At 34.8% G+C, this 23,330-nt stretch overlaps 3 protein-coding genes across 6 annotated transcripts; 1 reads left to right on the top strand and 2 right to left on the bottom strand.

Moving 5' to 3' along the window:
• Positions 1-6,534: 6,534 nt before the first annotated feature.
• On the top strand, positions 6,535-7,671 carry LOC117926919. The gene is made up of 2 exons (XM_034846240.1): positions 6,535-6,751; positions 7,266-7,671. Exons 1-2 carry the CDS (start codon positions 6,638-6,640, stop codon positions 7,386-7,388), a joined length of 237 nt encoding a protein of 78 aa, XP_034702131.1. The 5' UTR covers positions 6,535-6,637; the 3' UTR covers positions 7,389-7,671.
• A 1,989-nt stretch (positions 7,672-9,660) lies between these two features.
• LOC117926918 (GPI-anchored protein LLG1-like) lies at positions 9,661-13,527 on the bottom strand. The gene is made up of 3 exons (XM_034846238.1): positions 13,242-13,527; positions 13,098-13,154; positions 9,661-10,260 (listed from the first exon to the last, which is right to left on the bottom strand). Exons 1-3 carry the CDS (start codon positions 13,324-13,326, stop codon positions 9,887-9,889), a joined length of 516 nt encoding a protein of 171 aa, XP_034702129.1. The 5' UTR covers positions 13,327-13,527; the 3' UTR covers positions 9,661-9,886.
• A 1,094-nt stretch (positions 13,528-14,621) lies between these two features.
• LOC117927323 lies at positions 14,622-22,363 on the bottom strand. Of its 4 annotated transcripts, none has more exons than XR_004653318.1 (9): positions 21,998-22,362; positions 20,798-20,938; positions 20,508-20,600; positions 20,296-20,422; positions 17,849-17,958; positions 16,676-16,756; positions 15,849-15,931; positions 15,364-15,639; positions 14,622-15,093 (listed from the first exon to the last, which is right to left on the bottom strand). XR_004653318.1 is itself a non-coding variant. In XM_034846807.1 (9 exons), exons 1-8 carry the CDS (start codon positions 22,313-22,315, stop codon positions 15,420-15,422), a joined length of 1,173 nt encoding a protein of 390 aa, XP_034702698.1. In that variant the 5' UTR covers positions 22,316-22,361; the 3' UTR covers positions 14,624-15,093; positions 15,371-15,419. The 4 variants fall into 4 exon arrangements, 3 of the variants coding, with proteins under 3 accessions (XP_034702699.1, XP_034702698.1, XP_034702700.1); XM_034846807.1 differs by having other exon boundaries at positions 14,624-15,093; positions 15,371-15,639; positions 21,998-22,361; XM_034846808.1 differs by lacking the exon at positions 16,676-16,756 and having other exon boundaries at positions 15,371-15,639.
• Between the last annotated feature and the right edge of the window lie 967 nt (positions 22,364-23,330).

Here is a 23,330-nt window from a genome sequence, read left to right as displayed (position 1 = left end):
AACTGGTGGGTCTTTGCTTTCTAATATGTTTTCCATGTGACTGGTTAGTCTTTGACTGAGCATTATTTTCTGATTTTAAGCTTGGTTGATGTCAACTGTCCCCTATTAACTCTATGCTTCAGAAAAGTGTAGTTAGTCTTGTGAAAGTTCAATCAACACTGAAGAATAAGGCAACTCATATTATGATGCAGTTTCTTTCCAAACTAGAGCAACAAAAGGACATGATGCTTTTCAAGTCCCTTTTTCCTTATTTCAACCATTGATGCTGGTGTTCCTCACCCCAGCATGCAACAAAGATTGGATTTTTTGAATAGTGTCACTGGGTAGTCAAATATAACTTGGTTATTGGAAAGGATGCATATTATTATTAAATTCTTAATCATGGTTTTGCATCATTTTATTCTTGCCTTGCTTTCCAATATCATTGCTTTCTTGATGGTGGCCACTGGAAATCATGTTTCTGCTGTGACATAACCATTGTCTTATTCACCCAACTTCCTATGCTTTAAACTTGGACAAACTTTTCTGGTTTTGCTTTATCTTATCATCATCAACTCATCCTTCCAGGCAAAGTGAGGTCATAAATTGAAGTTCACAGCAGCTGGTGGTCGATGGTGGTAGCCACTTTCGGCCTAAACACAATAAAAAAACTAGTGTCTTATCAAAGGGAATACAACTCCCACCATTTTATCCACACAAACTTCATCACTGCTCATGTCATCACTTAAAAACAACTATTACCCATTACTTTTTACCTCCTTTAGATGTTCTTTCAATTGCTTTCTGGCCATGTTCCATCATAATCTTCTTTGTTATCATATGGTATTGAGTGTATTTAAGGCACATACTTTAACTTCTCCTGTAGATATCGAAAAAGCACCATTAATCAGATAGTGTCAATCGTGCGTTTTTTGGGTTCAACTCTTTTATATCCTTGTATCTTAGTCTCATTAATTTATATTTTTATTCAACGGTCTAGATTTTACCACATATCTCCGATAGCTTACATGGCGAGTTTGATAGGTGACGATTCGATCCCTTAGTATTTCCCATTATGTAAGCCTCAAAGCCTAGTCCACTAAAGCAGTGGCTTGGACTTCTCACATGTAATCTCTGTAATATTCCAAGCATCATTTAGGGATGGCAATGGGGCGGGTTTTTTTGGGTACTTGCCTAGTCCCTAAAGGGATGGGGTTAAAATTTATTAAACGGGTTTGGGACGGGTATGAGATTTTTTTTTAAAACTCGGGGCGGGTTCGGGTATTGCCCCATACCCGCCCCGCCCTGCCCCGTTTAGCTTCTTTTTTTAAATTACTTTAAAAAATTTTAATTACATTAAAATAAATATATTTTATAAATAATAAAATTATTATATTTTTTATAACTTATTTTATTAAAAAATTTATTATTATCTATATATTAAAAATAGTAAAATAAAATTTTAAATTAACTTAATTTTAAATTTTAAATTAAATTAAAATTAAAATTTAATTTTATATGTAAACGGGGCGGGGCGGGATGGGGCAATATCCAAACCCGTCCCGCCCTGCCCCGTTTAATTTTTTAAACGGGACGGGGATAGGAATTGGTTTTGCTAAACGGGGCGGGGTTGGGATGGGGGCAACCCGCCCCGTTGCCATTCCTAGCATCATTACACCACACCCTTCTACCTAACAAGTCTTTCATTTGTCTCTACATATATCAATTCTGCTCATTTTCTTTTTATCTTTTCCATCAGTTCTGACTAGGCAATCAGTGTCATGACCTGGCATCTCCCAACTTACAACCGTCGACATATGGGAAATAGATATTGTAGACTGGTAGGCACGCTTGCAAAATTTTAAAAGGGAATTAGTCATTTTTGGAGGGCCGGATGAGATCACTCCCGGGACTTGGGTCCAACTTTCCTACTCTGAAGATAAACATTAGGGGCAATAGTTACACACAAGAAGCCACACACCCTTAATAGATGCAGTGAAATAAGACTAGTGAATGTGGTCCAATTCAATTAGGAAACATATTGGATTACCTCATTGCATACCCTTTTAACCTTTGCCCACCACTTCATTGGCATATCTTTGTAAAGTAAAAGTTACTATTTAATATATTCAAAGAAAAAAAAAAAAGGTCCAACTATCATACCAAAGAGGTCTTGTTACAAGACATAAGAGATTACTATTAAAAAACATGATCAATAAGATCATATCATGTATGCATATAGGTATTGTTTTAAATAGAATTGTTTATGACAGTCTTAATCCATGATGAATCACACTCTAAAACATTTCAATAATATGTGCCAATCTAAAGTCAACCCATGTTTCTTATTCTTAGTCTTTGGATTACCTAAGAGATACCTATTAAAAAACGTGATCAATAAGATTGTATCATGTATGCATTTAGGTATTATTTTATACTTCGGTTTCATTCATTTGTATCGAATTTTATTTTTTTATCCTCATCCTATGATATAGGCTTTTTTGTACACTTCCAATAATGGGGATCGAGAATTCGGTAGGTACCTCTTTGATAGCTTCCTTTTTAAAAAAGTTTTAAGACCCTAAGGTTATGTTTGGTTCCCGGAAAGTACAAAGGAAAGAAAAAAAATGCTAAGGAAAATGATTTTCTCATGTTTGGTTGTCTTATAAAAAATATCAAAGAAAATCAAATATAATTAAAACTAATTAAAAACTTATGTATTTTTAAATTATTTAATCTTTATATTGATGAGTTAAAATAAATAAAATGAGTTTGAAGTAACAAAAAAAATAATTTATCAACTTTTAATCTATTTTTTTATTTTCCTTCACTTTTTCTTTCCTTCTACTTTTCCTTCGTATTTTCTTTCCCTCGCATTTTCTCTCAAATTTTCCGGGAACCAAACATAGCCTAAATAACCTGTTTTGTGCAAAAGTACTAGAGAATCATGCTTTTAAATATTAGTAAGCATAAAATTGTTTATAACAATCTTAGGTGACATTTTGACTTTTTTTATTTATTTAATCCAAAGTAATATATTGATATCAACCCATACAACTAAAGTGAATTTATTGTGAATAAGTTTAATTTAATTATATTAATCGAATATTAATGAATCACTTTTGGTTGAATAGAAAAAGTCAAATATTTTGACTTTTTCTATTCAATAAAAAAAAACAAACACTGATGAATCACACTCTAAAACATTTCAATAACAAGTTATCCCATGTTTCGTATTTTTACCCTATATGTGTACATACATACCATACCTATTTGTTGTCTCTGGATTTGGTAAAGGTGAACCCAATTCCATATGATGTGATAAATCAAAAATGTATTTAGTGGGCATCTATACTCGTGAGTTGTGACAGTGAGTGGTGGAGGTATTAGCCAATTTCATGGGCCAACTTGGAGTTGGTTCCTGCCAACCATTTTTTAGGTCTTGAAATTTCTCCATCTCAAATTGCTAGTTGCTACTTTTCTTTAGATATTTATGGATATTGGGTCCTTGGAATCTATTGTTTTACAAAGCTAATTCGAAATATTCTACTCATACTTTTTCATTTCACGTCTCTAAAAAATTGGAAGCCAAAACCCAATTTTTTTTATAAAAAAAATCAAAATATTTGTCATTTTGAACAAGTAATCTCCACATGTTTAAATATCTTAAATGGATGAATTACCCTTTTTAAAAAAAATATATTTTGATGTAAAATAGGTATAAAATGTTTTGTGAAGGGAGTTTTTATTTTAAAAAAAATCATATTTCTCATTTTAATTTTAAAAAATAGAATTTATTTTGGCAAATTTGTAAATACCCCTAAAAATTCCATGGGGTCCACTGTCAAGTGTCACGGCCCAGTGGTGTGGGCGATTTAAGTTTTAAGTTCGAGGAAAATGACAAGTCAGCGTCTCTTCACCATCCACAAAGAGAGAGAGAAAAAAAAAATGGAAGCAGTAAAAAACCCTAAACTGCCAACCCAACATTTTTTATTTAAATTAAATTCTATTTAAAAAAAAAAAAGAGTGGTTGACGAGACAGTTGATGTTACACGTGTCATGGTTTGGATGTTTGTTCATCTTCTTTGTCGAGGAACCATAACCGCTCCAATAAAGTATCGGCTGATCGTGATTCATGCCCCCTACTCAAATTACCTTAATGCCCCTCCACCTCTCTCTCTCTCTTGAGAGGATTGATTTTAGACCATTAAAACATAAAAGGATATGCTTGCTGGGGAAAAATAGGAGATAAAGAAAGATTAAAGAGGAAAAATGGAAAAAAAAAGATTTAAATTAAATAAATTATTTTATGTAAATTTTATTTATTTATTTTTATTATATAAATATTAAATAAGCTTAAAATACATAATTTTAATTATATTTAATTGTCTTTGCTATTTTTCATTTAAAAAAACTTGAGAAAATTATTTTGGTTAGTATATTTTTTTTCTTTCCTTTGTCTTGATTTTGAAAAACAATCAAAATGGTTTTTTTTTTTTTTGTCATAATTTATCTTTCAATTTTTTTTTCCATAAAACTTATTAAAAACCATATCCTAAAACTATGACTTATTAATACAAATTTAAAAATTGCATTTGAAATTGCAATTTCTAATTTCTATACAAATTGTATTTTTAAATTCAATTTTAATCTAATTTAAAGAAAAATAAAATAAAATAAGGTTATTTTGAGCACTATTATTTTGACATGTACTAGATTGTTCTAATATTAACCTACACATTCCCATCAAATAAAGTAAAAAAATAAAATTGACAAGGCTATCCTAAATAAAATAAAATAAAGTAAAAACCCATAAATTGATAAAATAAAATTTTATTATTTTTATATTTTAAAATTTCATCTTCATGCACAAAATCAACCTTTGGTAGGGGAGAATATCTTGGGCCCTTTTCCAATGACTTCGGATGGTGGACGGACGAATGATAAAATATCAGGGACAGTAAGGTCATTATGAAATAACAACAGGGGTAGGATTGGAAACTAAACACTCCAAACTTCAGAATCTTTCTCATATCGCCATTTGGAATATCCATTTATGACTTGTGAAACAAGTGAGTGCTGGCGTGGTGGTATCGGAGCCATACACTTGTCGCACTACTATTGACTGTCACTTGAAAAGATCGGCCTATCAAAACTAGCTTTCAAAACAGTCTCCTTGAAAATATCAACTCTCGAGGTGCCGCGGAGAACCTCTTTCAATTATTCTATTACTGAATTGCCCCTGCTACTTGCTCCACGCCTTCTAGAATTCTATCCTGTTATTACTAAACTACCCCTCCCCTTTCCGGCTAATACTAATAGCTCCATTTTAATTTTGTTATGTGTAAAAAATCAAATCAATTTCTTTACCATACCCTGGCCAAAGAATCCAAATTTTGTTTATTATTATTAATTGTAAGGGCAAGATACATTGAAGAAGTCACGGAAATACAACTATTTCAAGGTTCGTTCAGAGTGCTCAATATTCATGCACTAGAGACAAAAATACGAGAAATTTCCCCAAATTCTCTTGAATAGCTTAACCCAATTAAGTCACTACATGTGACATGAAGGAAACTTATAGAGAAAATTTTCATCATATCACCATTATCATTACCTTAATAAGACGTTTTTTAAGGTTCGTTATAAATGTCCAATATTCATGCACTAGAGACAAGAATACAATGTATTCCCCAAAATTCTCTTGGGTAGCCTAATCTAACTAAGACACTACACGTGACTTGAAGAAAACTTTTATGAGAATTATTCCATCATCAAGTTGATTCGTCATCACCATTACCTTAATAAGACATTTTTCATTGTCTTAACGCGCACACTTTTCCAAATAAAAAGAAAGTTCAACCTTCTAGAGAATTCCATTAATAAAATGGACAACACCATCAATGTAGTACTTATTTCTAAGGCAAGACTTAACCAATAAACAACTATCACTATTATTGTGCCCCTCATAACTAATGCCAAACAATGTCTTAGAATCTCGAAAAGAAAAACTCTATCTATTAAATTCTTTGGCTTAGAATCATAGCTGATTTGCTCATCCAAGAAGGATTGACCTAATCTACACGGTCAAATTTGGGATGAAGTCAAAATCTCTTGATAACGGTCAAATTTGGCATGAAGTCAAAAGAGGATGCAATATTAATTTTTTTTAAAAAATATTGCAATTATTTCCATCTTTTTAGAGAATACTATAAATTTGAGAAAAATTAATTTAAAATTATTAAATTCAATTATGATCCATATCAAATTTTGTATAAATCTTAAATTAGATATGAGTTTAGATAGTAAAAATAAAAAATAAAAAAATTGATATGATGCTAATTTATGAGCTGAATGCGAACCAGTAAAAAACAAATTAAGGGCACCATGGTCAATTGAGAAAAGCTACAGCCAATTAAAACAAATTCATTGACAGTACGTGAGGGTAAAAATGTAATTTGATATGTAAAAGTGGAAAATGGTTGCCGCTTAAAATTTCAGAGTTACCACTGCGGCATTCCACCCTATAAATATGCCGTCAAGGCCTTTTCACTTTCCATACTTTCCCACACCTTTCTCTCTCTTAATTTTCATCCGAGAAAAAATTTTCCCGGAAAATTGCCAAGTTTCCTCCAATCAGAGATCTTCTGCTTCAACGATGAAGAAATCAGGATTCTTTGCGGCTTCCGTTGCCGCGGCCTCTGCTACTGCAATCTCTGCGCCGTCCTCTTCGGGTTTCCTCTGCAATTCAAAGATTCAACTTTCTCGCGATGTAAGAATTGGGCCGAAATTTTGGTGTTTTCCTTTCTCTTTTTCTTCTTTACCTTTCTTTTATCTGAAATAGCTATCTGGTTTCTGTGAATTTCGTTGACTTTTTCTCTGTTTGGCTGCCTGGAAAAAGAAAGGAGGGAAATTTTGGGTCTGACGAGTAAAATCCTCAATTCTCAGCCCAAGAGCCACAGTTTAGCTTGTAACATCCCAAGACCTGTTTTACTCTCTTCTATTTTCTGTATAGCCAAACAAATTTTCTTTTAAAGTCGTCTTTAAAAGAGTTTTTTTTTGCTTCCGTTTCCTCTCCTTTTTCTCGGACTCCAAACAGAGACTTTTTCTTGTGTATTATTTGTTAACAGAGCGGTCTTTCTTTTGCTTTGTCTACATATTTTTCCGGAATTTTTTATCTATCCAATAAAAATCGTTATATTTTTCTGTCACATCAATTCAAAAATAAAAATAAAAATTCCTAATCATAATTTTCTTTTGTCCGTTGCTCACGTCTGATCTTACAGGAGGCTGTTGCGGGGAAAGATATTGAAAATTCAGAATCACAAAGATCGTCCTCCGCGGATAGATTTGCGCCAAGGTTCGATGGGTTGAGGTTCATTGAAACCCTGGTCACTGCTCACCGATAAAAGATTTGGAGATTCAGGGCTTCATCACCAGAAAAGAACAACTTAATTGTTACGTATTGCTAGATTCTCTTCCTTTTATTTTTCAGAGGGGAAAGGGACGAACACTGTGTGTTTGGGGTTTTGGGATAATTTTCCTCAATTTTGCACTTGTTGCCTGTTGGTTTGTGGGGAGTTGTATGAGAAAATCAAGTGTACAACTGATTTCCAGGTGTCTTGACATGATTGGTTGACTTAAGTTGTACTGGTACTCATATAATAATAACAAAAGGAAAAATTTAGTGAATGTTTGGATGTACTCTCTCCTCTCTCTCTCTATTGTCCAAGATTGTCGGTTCTTACTTTTATATTTCTCTTCTTTTTCCACTAAGAATGCAAATTTTGGTAATCTTTCGTCAACTGCAGGGAAGGTTTGAAGGGTGGTTTGCCTCTTCATCTACGGAATGAGGATATGTGAAGGTTGTTCCTTGAAAAGGAAAAGGAAAAGGCCTTGAACCATGGAATACTTGGTGGATCCAAATTCTACCATCTTAATCTTGAGGGTCCCGTTATGGCAGTGGATCTGTACATCTCAAGGCAATGAACCAATCGCTGCATGTCAAAGCAATTGGGTTTCATTGCTTCATGGCTAGGGTCTTTTGGACATAGTATTTGTTTTGATCCTATTGTTTTTTTTTTTTTTTAATCTAAATTTCATCTTGTATCTTATTTTGGATGGATATATACCTTGTCATTCTCAAGACCATAAATGTTAGTGGTAATAGTATGGTGGAGCGTCTTTAAATGGACATCCTTACTTTCTTCGAAGTTTCCCTTTCTAATCCTCCTTTTGCTTAAATCATGCATCTTTGATGGATCTTTCTTTTCCCTTTTTCCTCCCCCACCTCTTTGTTTCGCTTCTTCTGGTTAGGCCACAACGCCACTCGTGCATCAACTACTTAACCAAAACACAAGGACCCTTTCCCACCACCAAGAGTTAGAAATTTTGGCGAATGAGGGAGCACATGGAAAGTCACAAGGAAGCTGCATAATGGTAGTTGGCAGCGTCAGTGGGGGGTCCCCACGTTGGATATCATCCCCCAAGTAAAATGCGTATTTGAAGAACCATCCAATAATATACGTTGTCCACATGCCAATTCCCTCTGCCCCCAGAGAGCATTGTGAAGAAATGTAAGTGAATCCTGCTCTACCCTTCAATAATGGAGACTGTCGGCATGCCCACCTGCCAATTTCTCGGTTCCTACGAGTAAGAAAAACCAGCCCCACTTTGTGGTGAAAAGCATAGGAGCAGTTGGTGACGGTGGTTCAACTTTACTATTGAAACATGGAAGGGTAAGTATCTTACAACATAAATCATGAGAGAGAGAGAGAGCTGCTTCCTTCTCTTCCGGGTCAAATGCTTGTGTGCGCGAACAGTCAAAAAAATTATTGTTCGACCAGATGGAACAACATTTTGAATCAGGTGCTCCTGCCATTCAAATCTTGGATTTTGCAAGTTGTTTCTAGTCTCATGTCTTTATGCTATAAAATATGCTCCTTAGGAATGTTTGACATTGCTCATTTCAACATAATTAGGAATAAGCATATTATTTATATAATCTGCAAAATAAAGTAGGCTATTCCACCAAACACACCCAGCCCGATCAAGTTCAGCTATGCTTGGCCATTTTCAGCACTGGGACATGGGCTATTGCTGATCCACTCCGCTTGTTCAGTTCATGCTCTATAAATTCTTTAATAGCATGACTTAGTAGCCCAACATTCTCAATATTTAGTAGCCTTAGCATGAAAAGTTTCAGACTTTTCCTGATTCCATTTTCTATTTTAGACAGGAACATGGGCAAGCAAAATTCTTTTCTTTTCTGATAGGTAAATAATGGAAGATAGTGGACCTACTTCTCACCGTCCAAGCAAGAAGATTATCCTTGCCCTTGCCCTAGCCCTACCATCCGCCTCTATCATAATAGAAAGGGGCACTTTTGAGCTGATCTGTAATGGATCAATGCGACCCCTTTAGTCGGGATGATCTATTATTGGCCAAGGCGACAAAAGAGGGCACATCTCTTCCTTTTTCTTTCATCTTATTTATTAAACAAAATTCTTGACAACTGCAAACATTCAGTCACATTTGGTTCACATCGAGTGATTAAAGGAGAATCGTCAGCGCAAACATCCAGGATATTTGAGAATTCTATAAAGTCAAGTGGCCCAATGGGACCACATCAAAACTGAAGTTGAGGGCACGCACTATGTAGATTGCAGGGGAAAGAAAGAGTTCAGATTCAAATAATGGGCATGAATCTACTAATGCACAAACAAATAGATAATTAAATTACATTGTCTGAGCAGTTGTAATAAAGAATACAAACTCTAGCATACAGAGCAGAGAAAACATCCCGACTGGGCAACCTGACCTTAAGAGGAGACCATGAATTTTCAAAATATTTAGATGAAAAAATATATATGTAAGACAATACATGTGGGCAGTCATATTTCATCTTTCAAAACAAGTGGAATAATAACACTAGGAAGCCAGCCAACAGTGTCAGCATTGAGTAAGAAGAGACTATCTGACCTCTGCTTGCATTAACGGAATCTTTAGCTGATTCAGTTGATGGTGCCTGAGCAGGACACTCCAGACCTTCCTTTCCTTCTCGACACTCGCTAGCAAACAGGCCAGGTGGGTATTTTCCATAGAGGTTTATGTAGCTGAACATGGTTGAGGCACAATCATTTGTCAGATCATTCAACTCATCAGCATAAGGGCAAGCAAAGTCCTTAAAGGCACCACAACAGAGCTTGGGTGAGTACTGGGGTCCTTTACACTGGCTTGTGATGATTGTGTAATTCAAAAATTCAAAGTTCACAGGGCAACCTGCATATGGTGAAAGAAAAATATCAAACACTCTTTCAGAGATGCCTTGATCATTTAACATCTGCAATGCATCTTTCAGCTGCAGTTTAGAATGGCTTCTCCAATGAAAATCCCGACCACCAGCCCCCACAACACTCCATTTGGATCAATCATGGGAAAAACAAGAGTAATGAATGGAAAACACTGAAAATCACTTTAAATATCCTCTTTTTATTCATTTCCAGCATTTTTATTTTTTTATTTCCCCATAACATTTTCAGATCCAAACAGCGATAAATAATCAAACAGGCATAAAAACATATACAGTTTCACGAATACATGAACTTTTTTTATCATTTGATAATTAAATCCTCTATCTACATGATAAAAGTTCTGATATTGTAATCCATCAACATACAGACATGTTATGAGGACAAAATGCAAAATTTTCCATTTTTGTCTTATCCCTGATCATTAAAACTAAACCAAAAAACCAACAACAATCAACCAATGTTTGAACAGAACTGTCTTAAAAATAAAATAAACAAGTATTAATACAAATAATATGAATTGGTAGTTGTTAAAATAAGTAAAGGTGAAAACACCTACACAAAAACTACAGGTGAAAAGAAATAAAAAAATAAAAAAATAAAAAAAAAATCAATAACCAATTTAACCATATCACAATGCAAGAAGTCACGCTAAAAGGCAAGAGTAAGCTAGTTTTTTTTCATAAGTAAAGATAGGTATGCATAAATTAAAAATAGTAAAAAATACACCAAAGCACATAGAACATACACAAGGAGCACCGAAAGGCAGGCCTCAAAAGAAAGGACACAAAAAACCACCCTCACTCTCAACAAAACCCCATCTAATCTACAAAATCAAACAAAGGCATTGAGTCTTCACTTATGTACATGCTAACCTAAGCTGGAGCACTTCTTTTGTGTTTGAGCCCTAGAACCCTCATTTTGTAAGGAATTTCCATGATTGGAAGTTGGGTTGTGTTGAAGTACTTCTTTTGCATTTGCAAGGTAAATTAGTGAATAGGGAGGTAGATGATAAGGCAGCGTGGATGGCCATGAAGGTGACAAATTTTTAGTTAAATTTTTCTATGATGGGATGGTTTAGAGGGTTTCAGAATCTTTCCCAGCCATGCTTATTTAGAATTCTTAGGCTCCAACAAAAGTGAGATTTTTCATTTGGGAAGCAACATGGAAAGGGATTCTAACTATGGACATCTTGAAGAGGAGAGGGTTGGCATTGGTGAACAAATGTTTTCTACGCAAAGGCAAGGAGAAATCTTGTGACCACATCCTTCTTCATTGTTTTAAAGCAAGTATGTTACGGTAGTTGGTCTTCTCCTTGTTTGGAGTGGCTTGGGTGTACCTTAGTCCAAGCAACGCTTCTTAGTTGGCACAACCGCTCTGTTGGAAAAAGGAGAATGAAGGCATGAAATGTTGCTCCTTTTTGTTTGTTTTGGACTATTTGGAAAGAGAGGCTTAGAAGGGCTTTTGAAAATGTTGAGCTTTTACATCAAGAGCTAAAGTTCTCTTTTCTATGTAACCTTTTAGAATGGTCCAAAGGGGTCTAGGGCAAGAGTCCTCTATGATTGATTTTATCAATAGGTTAGGTTGCCAATAAGGGGAGGATTTTCTTGTTTTTTTTTTTTTGGAGGGCACATGTATACTTTCTGTGTACTTGGTATAACCTTTTTTTTGGTTATTTAATCTATATTGCTCAAAAAAAACCTAAGCTGAAAGATTTGCTTTGGCGCAGGGAAGTAGAATACGATCAATAAACTCTCCTCAAGTTTTCAATGAAAGCATCTACTTGTTAACGGTCATCCTCTCTTCTAGAGATTATCTAAAGTCAAAACTTTCCCCAACCGGATTTAAATGTAAAAAAGCAGGACTGAGCAAGACCCACGAATTCTAGTTGCTTATACAATAATGTCATGGATAGCTCATCAAGTCTCTTTTTCACATGAAAACACTTATTTGATATTATATGGCTGGCCTTGTTAAGAATACAATTCCAGGTATCACTTACTAGCACCACAAAATCATGCTACACTTGAATTTCTCATAGCTCAAATCTTCACACAATAAGCCAGGACATATTTTTGTCCAAGCCATTCCAATTTAGGAATAGCACTCTATAATCACTTTTCAACTTCTAAGAAAATTTGGGACAAAATGGTCAATGGATGCCTCTACCACCAGCCTTCTCTCACCCTAGATAGTGACGAATTTCTCAAATAGGAGCCAAATTTTCATTTTTCTTAAGACCAAATGATCAAAACCTAAGGTATCCTATACATTTCATTAGATATATCCTTTACACTTCATTGATTCCAAAAGTAGTCAATTAATTCCTCTACCACACACCTCTCTTACACCTGATCCTGCCGTATTTTTCAATTAAATACTGGCTTTTCAAAAATTATTTCCAAGTTTTCCAAATGAATATGACATGATAGCAGAATAGTCTTTCAAAATTGCATTGCATTGCTTTTGTAATCTAAAATGTAAACTTGGATCCCCACTTAATAAATGCCATTATTTTCACAATAGTTCCTGAATCCCAAATCATCCCTAAGGAGAATAGTCCCCTAACTCCAAACGTTTTACTATGATAGTGACTCCAATACTTGTCAGCTTCCACGGCCATCTGACATTATGTATTTGCATACACAGACCCTAAATTCTACACAAAAAGGTCACCCCCGGTTCTAGATTAGCATAAATGAAAACGTTCAGGAGGAAATTTTGCATAGCAGCAAAGTTAAGTGGTCTGAAAGCAGCGAAAATTGAAATTTCCGTTCTATGTTTTAAGAGAGAGGGAGGAGAACTTACTCTTTTTGGTCTGGAGGAGGGTACGGCCAGTAGATTCATGAGATTGAAGGACGTCATCTGCACAAAGAATTCAAGAATGAATCAAGCAATCAACAGATACACAAATCGATATAAAAAAACGGAGGAGAGAGAGAGAGAGATTACGAGAAATGAAAGAAGAGGAAGCGGAGGTGACCAAGCAAGTGAGGAGGAAGAGGAGGAGCAAAGAGAAACATGGATTGAAGGCCATTGTTGATGTTTGGAGATCGATCTATCGATCGATCCGGTGCTCCCGAACCACCACCTTCTTCTTCCGATGAGGTCCGCTTGGATTGGTGGTTTTGCAAATTGGAACACAGGCTTTCTAAAATTGTAGAGAGAGAAAGGGCTTTCAGAGAAAGACGCGGCTGTCCTCCTATCAAGAAGCGGTGGACAGCTGGATCGATGGCCTAATACTGAGAGGAAAATAAATCATGAATGAATCTTTGTTATTAGTTAATAGTTGTTGTGCCTACTGGCTAGTGTCATATTTTCTTGATTGCATTACAGCTACTTAAAGGGCCAAACAGAATTTTGGGCTTAGCCCAAGTCCAATCAAGTCCATGGATCAGTCCTAGGCCCAAGCCCATGTTAAAATGAATTTCACACCTTCTTTGGACTTTTGCCTTGCTCTAATAAAATTTAATATAATTTCCCAAACATGACTCAAACGTAACACATATTTTATGGGTTTGGACCGAGTATAATCGTGTTTAGGCCAAATTTGTATCGATTTACATAACCTTATTTAATAATTAGGTTTTTTTTTTTATCAACTTATATAACATGAATTTGATTCAAATTCTCTTAATGATTAACTTAATTATAAATATAAAATATTGGACTCATTTTTGAATCATTTTAAATTTACTTTTAATAAACATGTCAATTAAATCATAGAAATTAATCATATAGATTTATATAAGATTTAATTCTTGAAATTTGAAAAAAAAAATATGAAAAATAAAAATAAAAGAAAAGGTCAAAAAAAAAGAAAAAAAATTGTTAATATATATTATTTTAAACTCATTTTATTTTATTTTATTTTTCTATATAAAGTTTAAATGATTTAATATATATATATATATATATCTTTTTACATATTTCTCAGTAAAATAAAGATAAAAAAAATCATTTTTCTTAACATATTTTTTTGTTCTCTTAATACTTTTCTGAATATTTTTTTCTTTCCTCTCTTGAAACCAAACAATACGTAGAAGAAGAGAAACTCAGATGGGGACAATGATTTGAACCCCAACTCAAGCTCGAAGATGACTTGGGCCATACCCCATACACCATTGAAAATTGGAAAAATGGAGGCATTCCCAACTCTCAGCTAACGGCATCACCTCCTCAAAGCCCCAGTCACCATTGCCCCACCCCATCAGCACCACACCAAACCTCCATTAATTGATCTAGAGTTCCAAACAAAATCATACCCAAAGGACCCATGTTGCAAAGTTCAAGCGATTTCGAGAAAAATATAATTTCATTTATGTTGCAAAGTATAAAGCAAACCTGAACTTGATTAAGTTCAAGATCATTTCATTCTGTCTGCAAAGAAGGATTCTCAATGTATGTAGTGTATGGATACAACCAATATGAGTTCAATGGAACTTTCAACTGTGACGACTGTTTTGATCCAATACCACATCAATCAGTAAGCAAAACTAAAAAGTTTGAGACTAGAGGGGTGTTTGATAAATCAACCTCTTGACTTAATATGACTTAATAACTTAAAAATGATTTTGGTAAATCAACTTAATGACTTAATATGACTCAATGATTTGAGCACAATAACTTAAAGTCACTTTAAGTCATTAAACATTAAATTCTACCAAAAACCCTCTAAGAAAAAAGAGGGGCCTACCGTATCTGAAGCATACAATGACTGCAGAAACATAATGTGTTGCTAGTCCACGATGCCATACTCATAACTTGGTCCTTGACTTGGTTACCATGCAAACCAAAGGGAGACCTGTAAGAAAGAACGGAACTTGTTAATGTTGAGGGGAAGATCGTTACTTAAATGACAACACTATAGCACTTTAAATCTATTATGATTTTTTTTTAAAAAAAAGTTAATCAACTGAAACTGGATTTGCATGTTTTCTGCTGTTCATGGGACGTGTGTAACAAAATAACAACCACCACCATCACAAATCTGAATAGGATGTAGATTGTTTGTTCATGGGACCATAACTACCATTTCATCTATAAATCTATGGATGGTTCAGATTGAAATAACCTGGTACCTAAAAAACGCATCCTCCTGCTGCTGACAATGTGATTCTTGGTTAGTTGTTAACAGATGTCAGTGTTGTGTCTCTGCTTACGAGAGATGGACCTGCCCATGCGAAGGCGTCGAGCTGTGAGTGCTTCTAATAGAACTGCTAAGGCATCTTCCACTGCTTCTGCTTGCTTATCCAATCCATATGAGCCAAACTCTGGAATAAGTTGGAGCTCAGAGAGGAGGCCAATGGCTGCTGCTGCTGTACAGGTACGATCCCAAGATGGTTGGGGCCTGCTCTCAGAGCACGAGAAATTGTTAGTACCCAGTACCAACTAAAAACACTGTTGAGGGGATCTAAGACACAAAAGAATAGTTAATTAATACTTATTTTAAAAAACAATTAATTAATTATTTCATAATTAATAGTTGAAAGCACACAAACAAACATGTAAAGTGAAGGAGCCCATGCAAGAGACTTGAAAGTTGTTTTTACATCTCACCGAAGTTTATGCATTGCAGAGGCACCCATGGCCAGAGATATACAAGGAAGATCCTCCTCTCCCCAAGCTAACTTTGCTTGTTCCTGCACAAAAACAACATATGCATGAGTCAAACTCAAAGTTGGAATGTGTGACAAACAAACAAACAAAAATATATATATATTTTATAACTGAATATGTCTGGGTCAGCTTACGCGCACCTCGACTAATCCCATGGGGCCCTGAAGTTAATGACTAGGTAAACCTCTAGTGGCCCTGAGGGGACTCAAACCGGTGACCATTGGGGAGCAAACCCAAGGCCGGACCAACTGAGCTACCCCTCAGGGATAACGAAAATAAAATATAAATAAGAATAAAATAAAAGATAATAACATATAAAAATAAGAATTACAAAATGATACAAGGAGATGAGGTTCCTGAATTCAAGCTTATCCATGATCTTCTAAGGCACAAGCCCTAAACCTCTTGAGATGTGAATCTCAATAGGATTTGTATCAACTGTTATTGCAACAAAAACTTTACTTTCTATTTTCAAAAAAGCCAGCTGCTATGGGAAAGAAACAAAATAAATAAAGAAATAGAGATATTCCCAAGCTGGCATGCAAGGTCCCGACATAACTGTTTTGTTATGACATTAGATAGGCTTTCTAGTGAACCACTCAGGAGTAGAGATCAGTAGTCAATGGCTAAATATGTGTGGCATGACAGGAGTCAATATCACATGACGAAAGGCATGAAAATAACATTTGTTCTTGAGGTTGAAATATCTTGATTTCAAAATGCAAAAGTTGAACAAGAGAACAGGAACTAAGCAATTCTAGTGCTACCTTCAAACGCCTGAACATTGCTGCGGAGTTGTTCCATGTGCCATCAATTAAAATAAAGTTCAGAATTTTTTCTCTGTTTGTCTGTGCAGTAGAATCAACATGAAATTACCACCTTGAACTGAAAGAAGAAATATGACATTTCAAAATAAGATACCTAAAGCTACATGGACAAAGAAACAAAATCTAATAACAAATTATGCTCTCTATTATGCAAGAGAATGGTTACTCTCTTTCTATTATTTTATCAATCATAATAGCCCAAGGATATCACATGGCTTGCTGCCACTCCCCCGTCCACACTGGGCACCCCCAGGCTGCTCCCCCCAAATACACACAGAAAACAAACCTTTTATACCTCACTATAACTCTAACATGAGCATGATTTTGTTTTCCTTATTTCTAACTACAAAGATGCTTCAATTAATCAAATTGTCTCCGAATTGCCACCGACCCACCAACAAAGGGGCCAACTTCAATGAATAAAGTTGTAAACCAATTCCGGATGACCTAACTTCATTGCTACTTTGAGAAAATAAACTTTTAAAAAGCCATGCTTCTGACATTAGGATGTTGAGATGGACATAAAGCAACACCAAAAAGGATGGGATCATATGTCAACTCCACTGACATAAAACTATCATGTCCAGGGGTCTCAAATGTGCAAAGAAGAATAGGAGACCAAGCAATAAGAATTGTTTCAATGGAAGGTAACAAAAGATGTGGGTCAAGACTGTGCAACATGTTATGAAGACTGAAAACAGAAAATCTTGCCCAAGATATAGCAGATTGGTCTAATAAGATTTGTATAGCTGACTCCAAATATTGTTGTAATAATGTTTTCAAGCTGAATATCATGATAAGTTTCAATGTTTAAAGGAATAATAGTAAAATAAGACCATCAAAAATCAACTCATCAGGTTAATTTTCATGGCATGCAGTTTGTTGAGACAAGTTCAATAGCTTATTAAGTCCTGATCTTTTCTTTTTTTGATAGATGTTTATGTCCTGATCTTTTTCAAAACACATATACAAGATTAAACCACTCACTCACAATATTATCAAACAAAATACAAGGGCAACTTTGCAACAATTACTTGTGAATTGTAAAGAGAGATTCAGAATGTCCTGTGAACCAAGATTCATAAAGTATTAATATCTTAAAATATTCTGTACCTGTGTTGATGGGCATTCTAGACCTCCCAAAGATTCCTGAGCAAAGCTATCCTGAACTGATTTTGTTGGCGCATTCTTATTGGGATAAAGGCACCAAACATTGCTTTTCCCTGAAATTGACACAGAAAAAGCAAGTGAAAGTCATTCATTACCAAAGTTTAAGCCTTATTTGGGGTATCATCGAATTTCTCCATTTAGTAGTAGACTATAAGTAAAAGTTATTACAACTGTGGTGTGATTGAATTTAATTTTGGAGAATTGTATTTTTTAAATGTTTTTTTATTAAAGATAAGGATAATTATTAACATTTTAAAATTTTAATTAAAATAAAATATGTTTGCCAAATTGCATTTGAGAAAAAGCATGGACCTCCTTGCTTCTCCAAAATGCAGATAAATCATGTTGAGAAGTGCGGGGCTTATGGTTGAGAGTTCTTTTAGCATTTGAGAGTTATCCCAAACAGGGCTTTAAGTTCTAAGAGACCATATATCACATTTCACATATAAAGTAATCAAATCCAAGTGCTCAGAACAGGGAAAACAGCTTGAACATGTCATCTTAACTAAATAATTAATGCTAATAATTAAATTCCAACAGGCAATTCTTACATAAAAAATTTTCTTTGTTGCTATGGCCCAATATACAGTGTATCCCTTCCCACAATGAAAGAATACTGTCTTTAGCCAAATTCTAACATACTAATCAAAATCCCATACTTACCTTTTTTTTATTCTTAAATGAGTATTGGATCTTGAAAGATGATAACTTTTGTAAATTATCAGCAAGCTGATGTTACTTAATGTAGTTTGCGAACTTCTAAGTTCTCAGAAGGAGGAAGTGGCAAGGAATACAACTAAAAAAGATGAGCATTTGTGTTCCTAATTGTTAGAGCTGACTTGTAGTCATGTGCAGAACTTTTAGACAAGCCAAACATATTATCTAAAAAGGGAAAGGGAACCTAATTCTTTCACAACTCTAAGTGTGAGCCCAAGTGTAATTATATATCAAAATGATTATAAATTTTAGCTTTGTACAGTTCTACATCATTTTGTATGATTAATTGAGTTATGCAGGCATGCATTTAGCATGTACCATCTATCTATCCATGACCATGTTAAAAGGGCTGAAGATAATGGGATTTGCCCATCATGTTCTAGCTTAGAAATAGCCAATATGTTTTTTGTTTTTTTCTTTTCTTGGGGGGTATACTAGCAATTTGTAATTGCCTGTTAGTAACTCCATGCTGCACCTCCATGGGACAGGGAACAGAGGTGGGAGATTGACAGGGAAGTTTTTGGCAGTCAAGACAAAAAGAAAGAAGCTGGTTTGACACTAATTAAAATAATTCAATATTCTTCCACGGAATAGATGGCACTTAGCAGTAGCCCAAATGATTTAGCAGCTTCAACCCCCTAGTGTGAAAAGATAACCAACAAGGGAGCGAATCAAATAAAACATATCAAACGGTTGGTTGACCAATTAGCAATTAATTGTGCTTTAGCTTGGAGAATAATTAACAGAAAATATTCTCCTTTTCTGCACAAAAGCATGCAATTTGTGGCAATTGATTTTTGCTTTTTTCGGCATACAATGGGTGATGTACTCTTCAATCAGGGGGTTTCTCTTAAGCTGGCATGGATCTTTTGTTGGAAAAAAAAGAAAAAAAAGCTTGGAAGGTTGCTCTGTTATGTGTGTTCTAGACCATATGGAGGGAGAGAAATAGGAGAGCCTTCAATAATTATGAAAGCTTGGACTAAACAATTAAAAGTTCTTTCTTGAACCTTTTTTGGGATTGGGTAAGATTGTATATTGGGGACAGTTCTCTGTCATTGTCAGAATTTTTGGACTGGGTAGGCTCTTTGTAAGGCACAATTGCTGGTTTTTGTGTCCCCGCACCTTTTTTTGGTCTTTTGGTTGCTTTGTGTACATCATGTATACTCTTTCTTCTCTTTAATACAATTACACTTAACCCAAAAAAGTAACAGAAAACTTAATCTTGAAACACTTATATGAAGATTGGAAAAACGATAAGAAACAGGTGGAATGCTCAAATCAAGGGAAAGATTGTAGAAACCCTCTTTGTACTCCTTCCTTCCCAAGCATGACATAACAAAAATCAGATGCCAAGACCTATAATGGTTTAGTATCATACTTTCTAATCAGAGAAAAGGTCCCACTCTAAAAGATTTGTTGGAAAATTGTCTGGAGTTGAGCCCAATCATAAAATATATACTCCTTTTTTTATAGGAAAAGAAACTTCTAATTTATTTTAAATAAAAAGAGTTGTAAAACTCTAACAAGTGTTGGCAGAGCCACTAGTTTAAACTGGTCAAACATCTAGAATTACAACATGCAAGACATGACTATTTTTATGGAGCCAGTATTTTCAATTTGAGCATTGACAATTGACATGACAAAGAAAAGCATATAACTAAACTAGTTGAAACCTGCAAGTGCAAATGTATTCCACATGATCTCTTCATGTTCAGCAATGCCAAAGAGGCACAAAGTTGCAGCTTTAACACCAAACACTTGCCACAGCAACTTTCCAGTATTGTTCTGCCGTAGAAAATCCTGCACAATGCTGAATATTAGTTGAGTAATCTTTTCAAAGACATTCATGGATCAGGAGACAAGAATGACTAAATAATATGTATACCTTTGGATGCATATACAACCAGAACCGTATGCCATGCCATAGAGCGCAAGGAATCACTTTAGAACACATACAATCTTCCAGAGCAAGCCAGCACTGCAAAATGATATAAATCCTATGAAAAAGTTAGAAAAACAATAATAATAATGATTGATTAAAACCATTCAGTGGCACATTCTGCTCTTCTGCATTACACAAACTTACCTTTCTTACAGAGACACCTCAAAAGGTAATAAAAAAATCAACAAAACCTCCCATGAAACATTAATATGTTCTACGAAGGCACTAAATACCTTCTGACAAAGGTAACCCCTACTTCCAAGCAAGCGGCATGCTATTTGTCGAGCTGAAAAGAATTGGAGCTTTTTCTCAGAATCACCTAAAGCCTGATAAGTTGCTCTGTGCTTTTTATCCTCTTGAATCTTGAAATCTCCCTGAAAATAGAAACTTAAAAATAAAGAAATATGCAGTCAAGGGAGCCATGCCCATGCAAACTAGGATAAAGAAACCACACAATGACCATAAATCACAATATGAACCACAACAAAAATGAAACTGTTGCAATAAAAAAAAAATACCGATTAGAAGAACAAAATATCTAATTCAGAAAAGGAGAACAAATTAGCAGAAGCAGAGAAATATTCTAGGACAACATTTGGTTAGCATTTCCGAAGTACTTTTTCTTACTTTTTAAAGCAAAGCAGGTGTTTTTGCATCGGTTTTAGCTCTTAAAAGCAAGTAGAGTGCTTAAAAAAATGCTAAAAATGAGTGCAAGATTGTATGTGGGTTTGTAGGATTTGAGCTCCTTTTACATCCTACATGCACCCAAATGGCATCATGGAACTGAATTCCTTGTTGATGCACATTGCTTATGGCACAAGCATCAAAATGTATGTCCACATGGAATTGAACTCCCTTTACACGTAGGCGCATGCACACATTCATATGCCTATATGGAATTTTAATTCCTAAATAGATGTAGCCAACATTGAATTCATCCCATTTGGCACTTAACAGATACATTTTGGGAAGGAATTCTCTAAGTGCACCTCATTAGAAGACCCCTCAAATCATAAAAAAGCATCACAGATTAAATCCTATTCTCTACATATTTCCTTCGGCATCTCCATGGCTTGGTTTATGGGTTTATGACACTGGTAAAACCCCACTTAAATACCCCCATTATCTTTGTTCTCAATTCGATAGCCTAGAATACGGAGGGGGAAAGAAGGAAAAGAAAACCATATCTGCAATCTCATCTTTCATGCTGCTTTCGAATCACTTCAACTTATCCAAATAGGTATATTATGCTTAGCTAACTGCAGTATGTTCATTTCAAGGTTCCCAAACAATAAAAATTCAAAGTTTTTTCTCTCCTCTTACGCTTCTATAGAGATTAAAAGAAACACAAGACTATAAATTTCTAGATAAAATAAAAACAAACAAATGGTGAGCAAAAAAAACCTGGAAATTGAGATGGTTTGATCCTATACCTGCAGTTTACCACCAACCCCACCAAAACTCATCTCCGCATTGAAGTCTTTCTCCAAATACTTCAATTCATGAACAATCTCAGCAACCCTTTCAGGTAACGGAGACTCTGTTCCCCAACCCTGCCATTCCTGCAACGCAATGGCAGTTCCACCACCATTCTCTTCTCTGAGGCTTTCCCTTGGAGGGGAAAGAGAGCCAGATCTCGAGAAGGTGATTTGTGGGCTTCTGGTTCGTGCCTCCATCTGGGTTTTGCTGCGTAATGGCGGAGATTGAGAGGGTTTGAAGTTGCAGGCGAAGACCCTAGCTGTAGAAAGCATGGTGGCTTTGTCGTTGAAGCCGTCGCTTTAGCATTTCCACATGGGTCTGTACAAGGTAAATACATGGGTTGGGTCATTGAGCTGTTGGGCCCTTCTTGGGTTGCCCCATTATTTTGTTATGAGGCGGATATTTTTTTTGTTTTTTTTTTTGTTTTCTAAACACACAAATAAATTCTATATAAAAATAGAACTCTTTTACACACACTATGAATTTATTTTATATCTTTAACGTTTACTTTTAAAATTTTCAAATTTGATGTGGTAAATTTTTTTTTTATATTTCAATTTTTTTTAAATACACTTTTCTTTATAAATATATATTACTTTTACATTAAAATTTTTAATTTTAAAAGTTTTAAAAAAAGGTATCCAAAGGGGAAAATATTTATTTATTATTGAAAAAAATAGAAATTGTATATGAATGAAAAATTGATCCCAAAATACAAGGGTGTGGTTCCTAATCATCTAAATATTATTCACTTTAGGTCTAATGAGCTTTTATGGCTTTAAAATAGGTCTACACATTTAAAAAGATGTCACATATATATAATGTTAAAGAATTTTTCTTCTATATGATGTAAAATATCACAATTATCCCCTCGTAGATACAACATTCTAGTTGTGTCCACGAGATTGTAGGGCCAAAAAAGCAGGCACTCCTTCCAACTCGATAAACTTCCACATTATGGTTGGGGATCGGTTCTAATATTATTTGTATTGATTTTCAACCAACTATGTAAATAGTACCTACTCTAAGTCCTCATAGCTTAGAGCTCATCTATAATGTTAACAAGAACTCATACATATATATTTTCAAAAAAAAAATCTCTTATTCAATGTAAAATATCACAATTACCTTCCATACACACACAACATCCTCATTCTCATGGAATTGTAGGACAAAATAAATAGACACCTCTTACAAGGTCAAACAAACTCTTACGGCAGTGGGAATTAATTTTAATACTATTTGTAATGACTTACTCACAACCATTTAAACACATTTTAAAGTTGA

The sequence above is a fragment of the Vitis riparia genome, chromosome 12, assembly GCF_004353265.1.
Source record: "Vitis riparia cultivar Riparia Gloire de Montpellier isolate 1030 chromosome 12, EGFV_Vit.rip_1.0, whole genome shotgun sequence".
Lineage (NCBI taxonomy): Eukaryota > Viridiplantae > Streptophyta > Magnoliopsida > Vitales > Vitaceae > Vitis > Vitis riparia.
The sequence above is the reverse complement of the archived record's forward strand: the minus strand, read 5'-3'. Positions and strand labels throughout refer to the sequence as shown.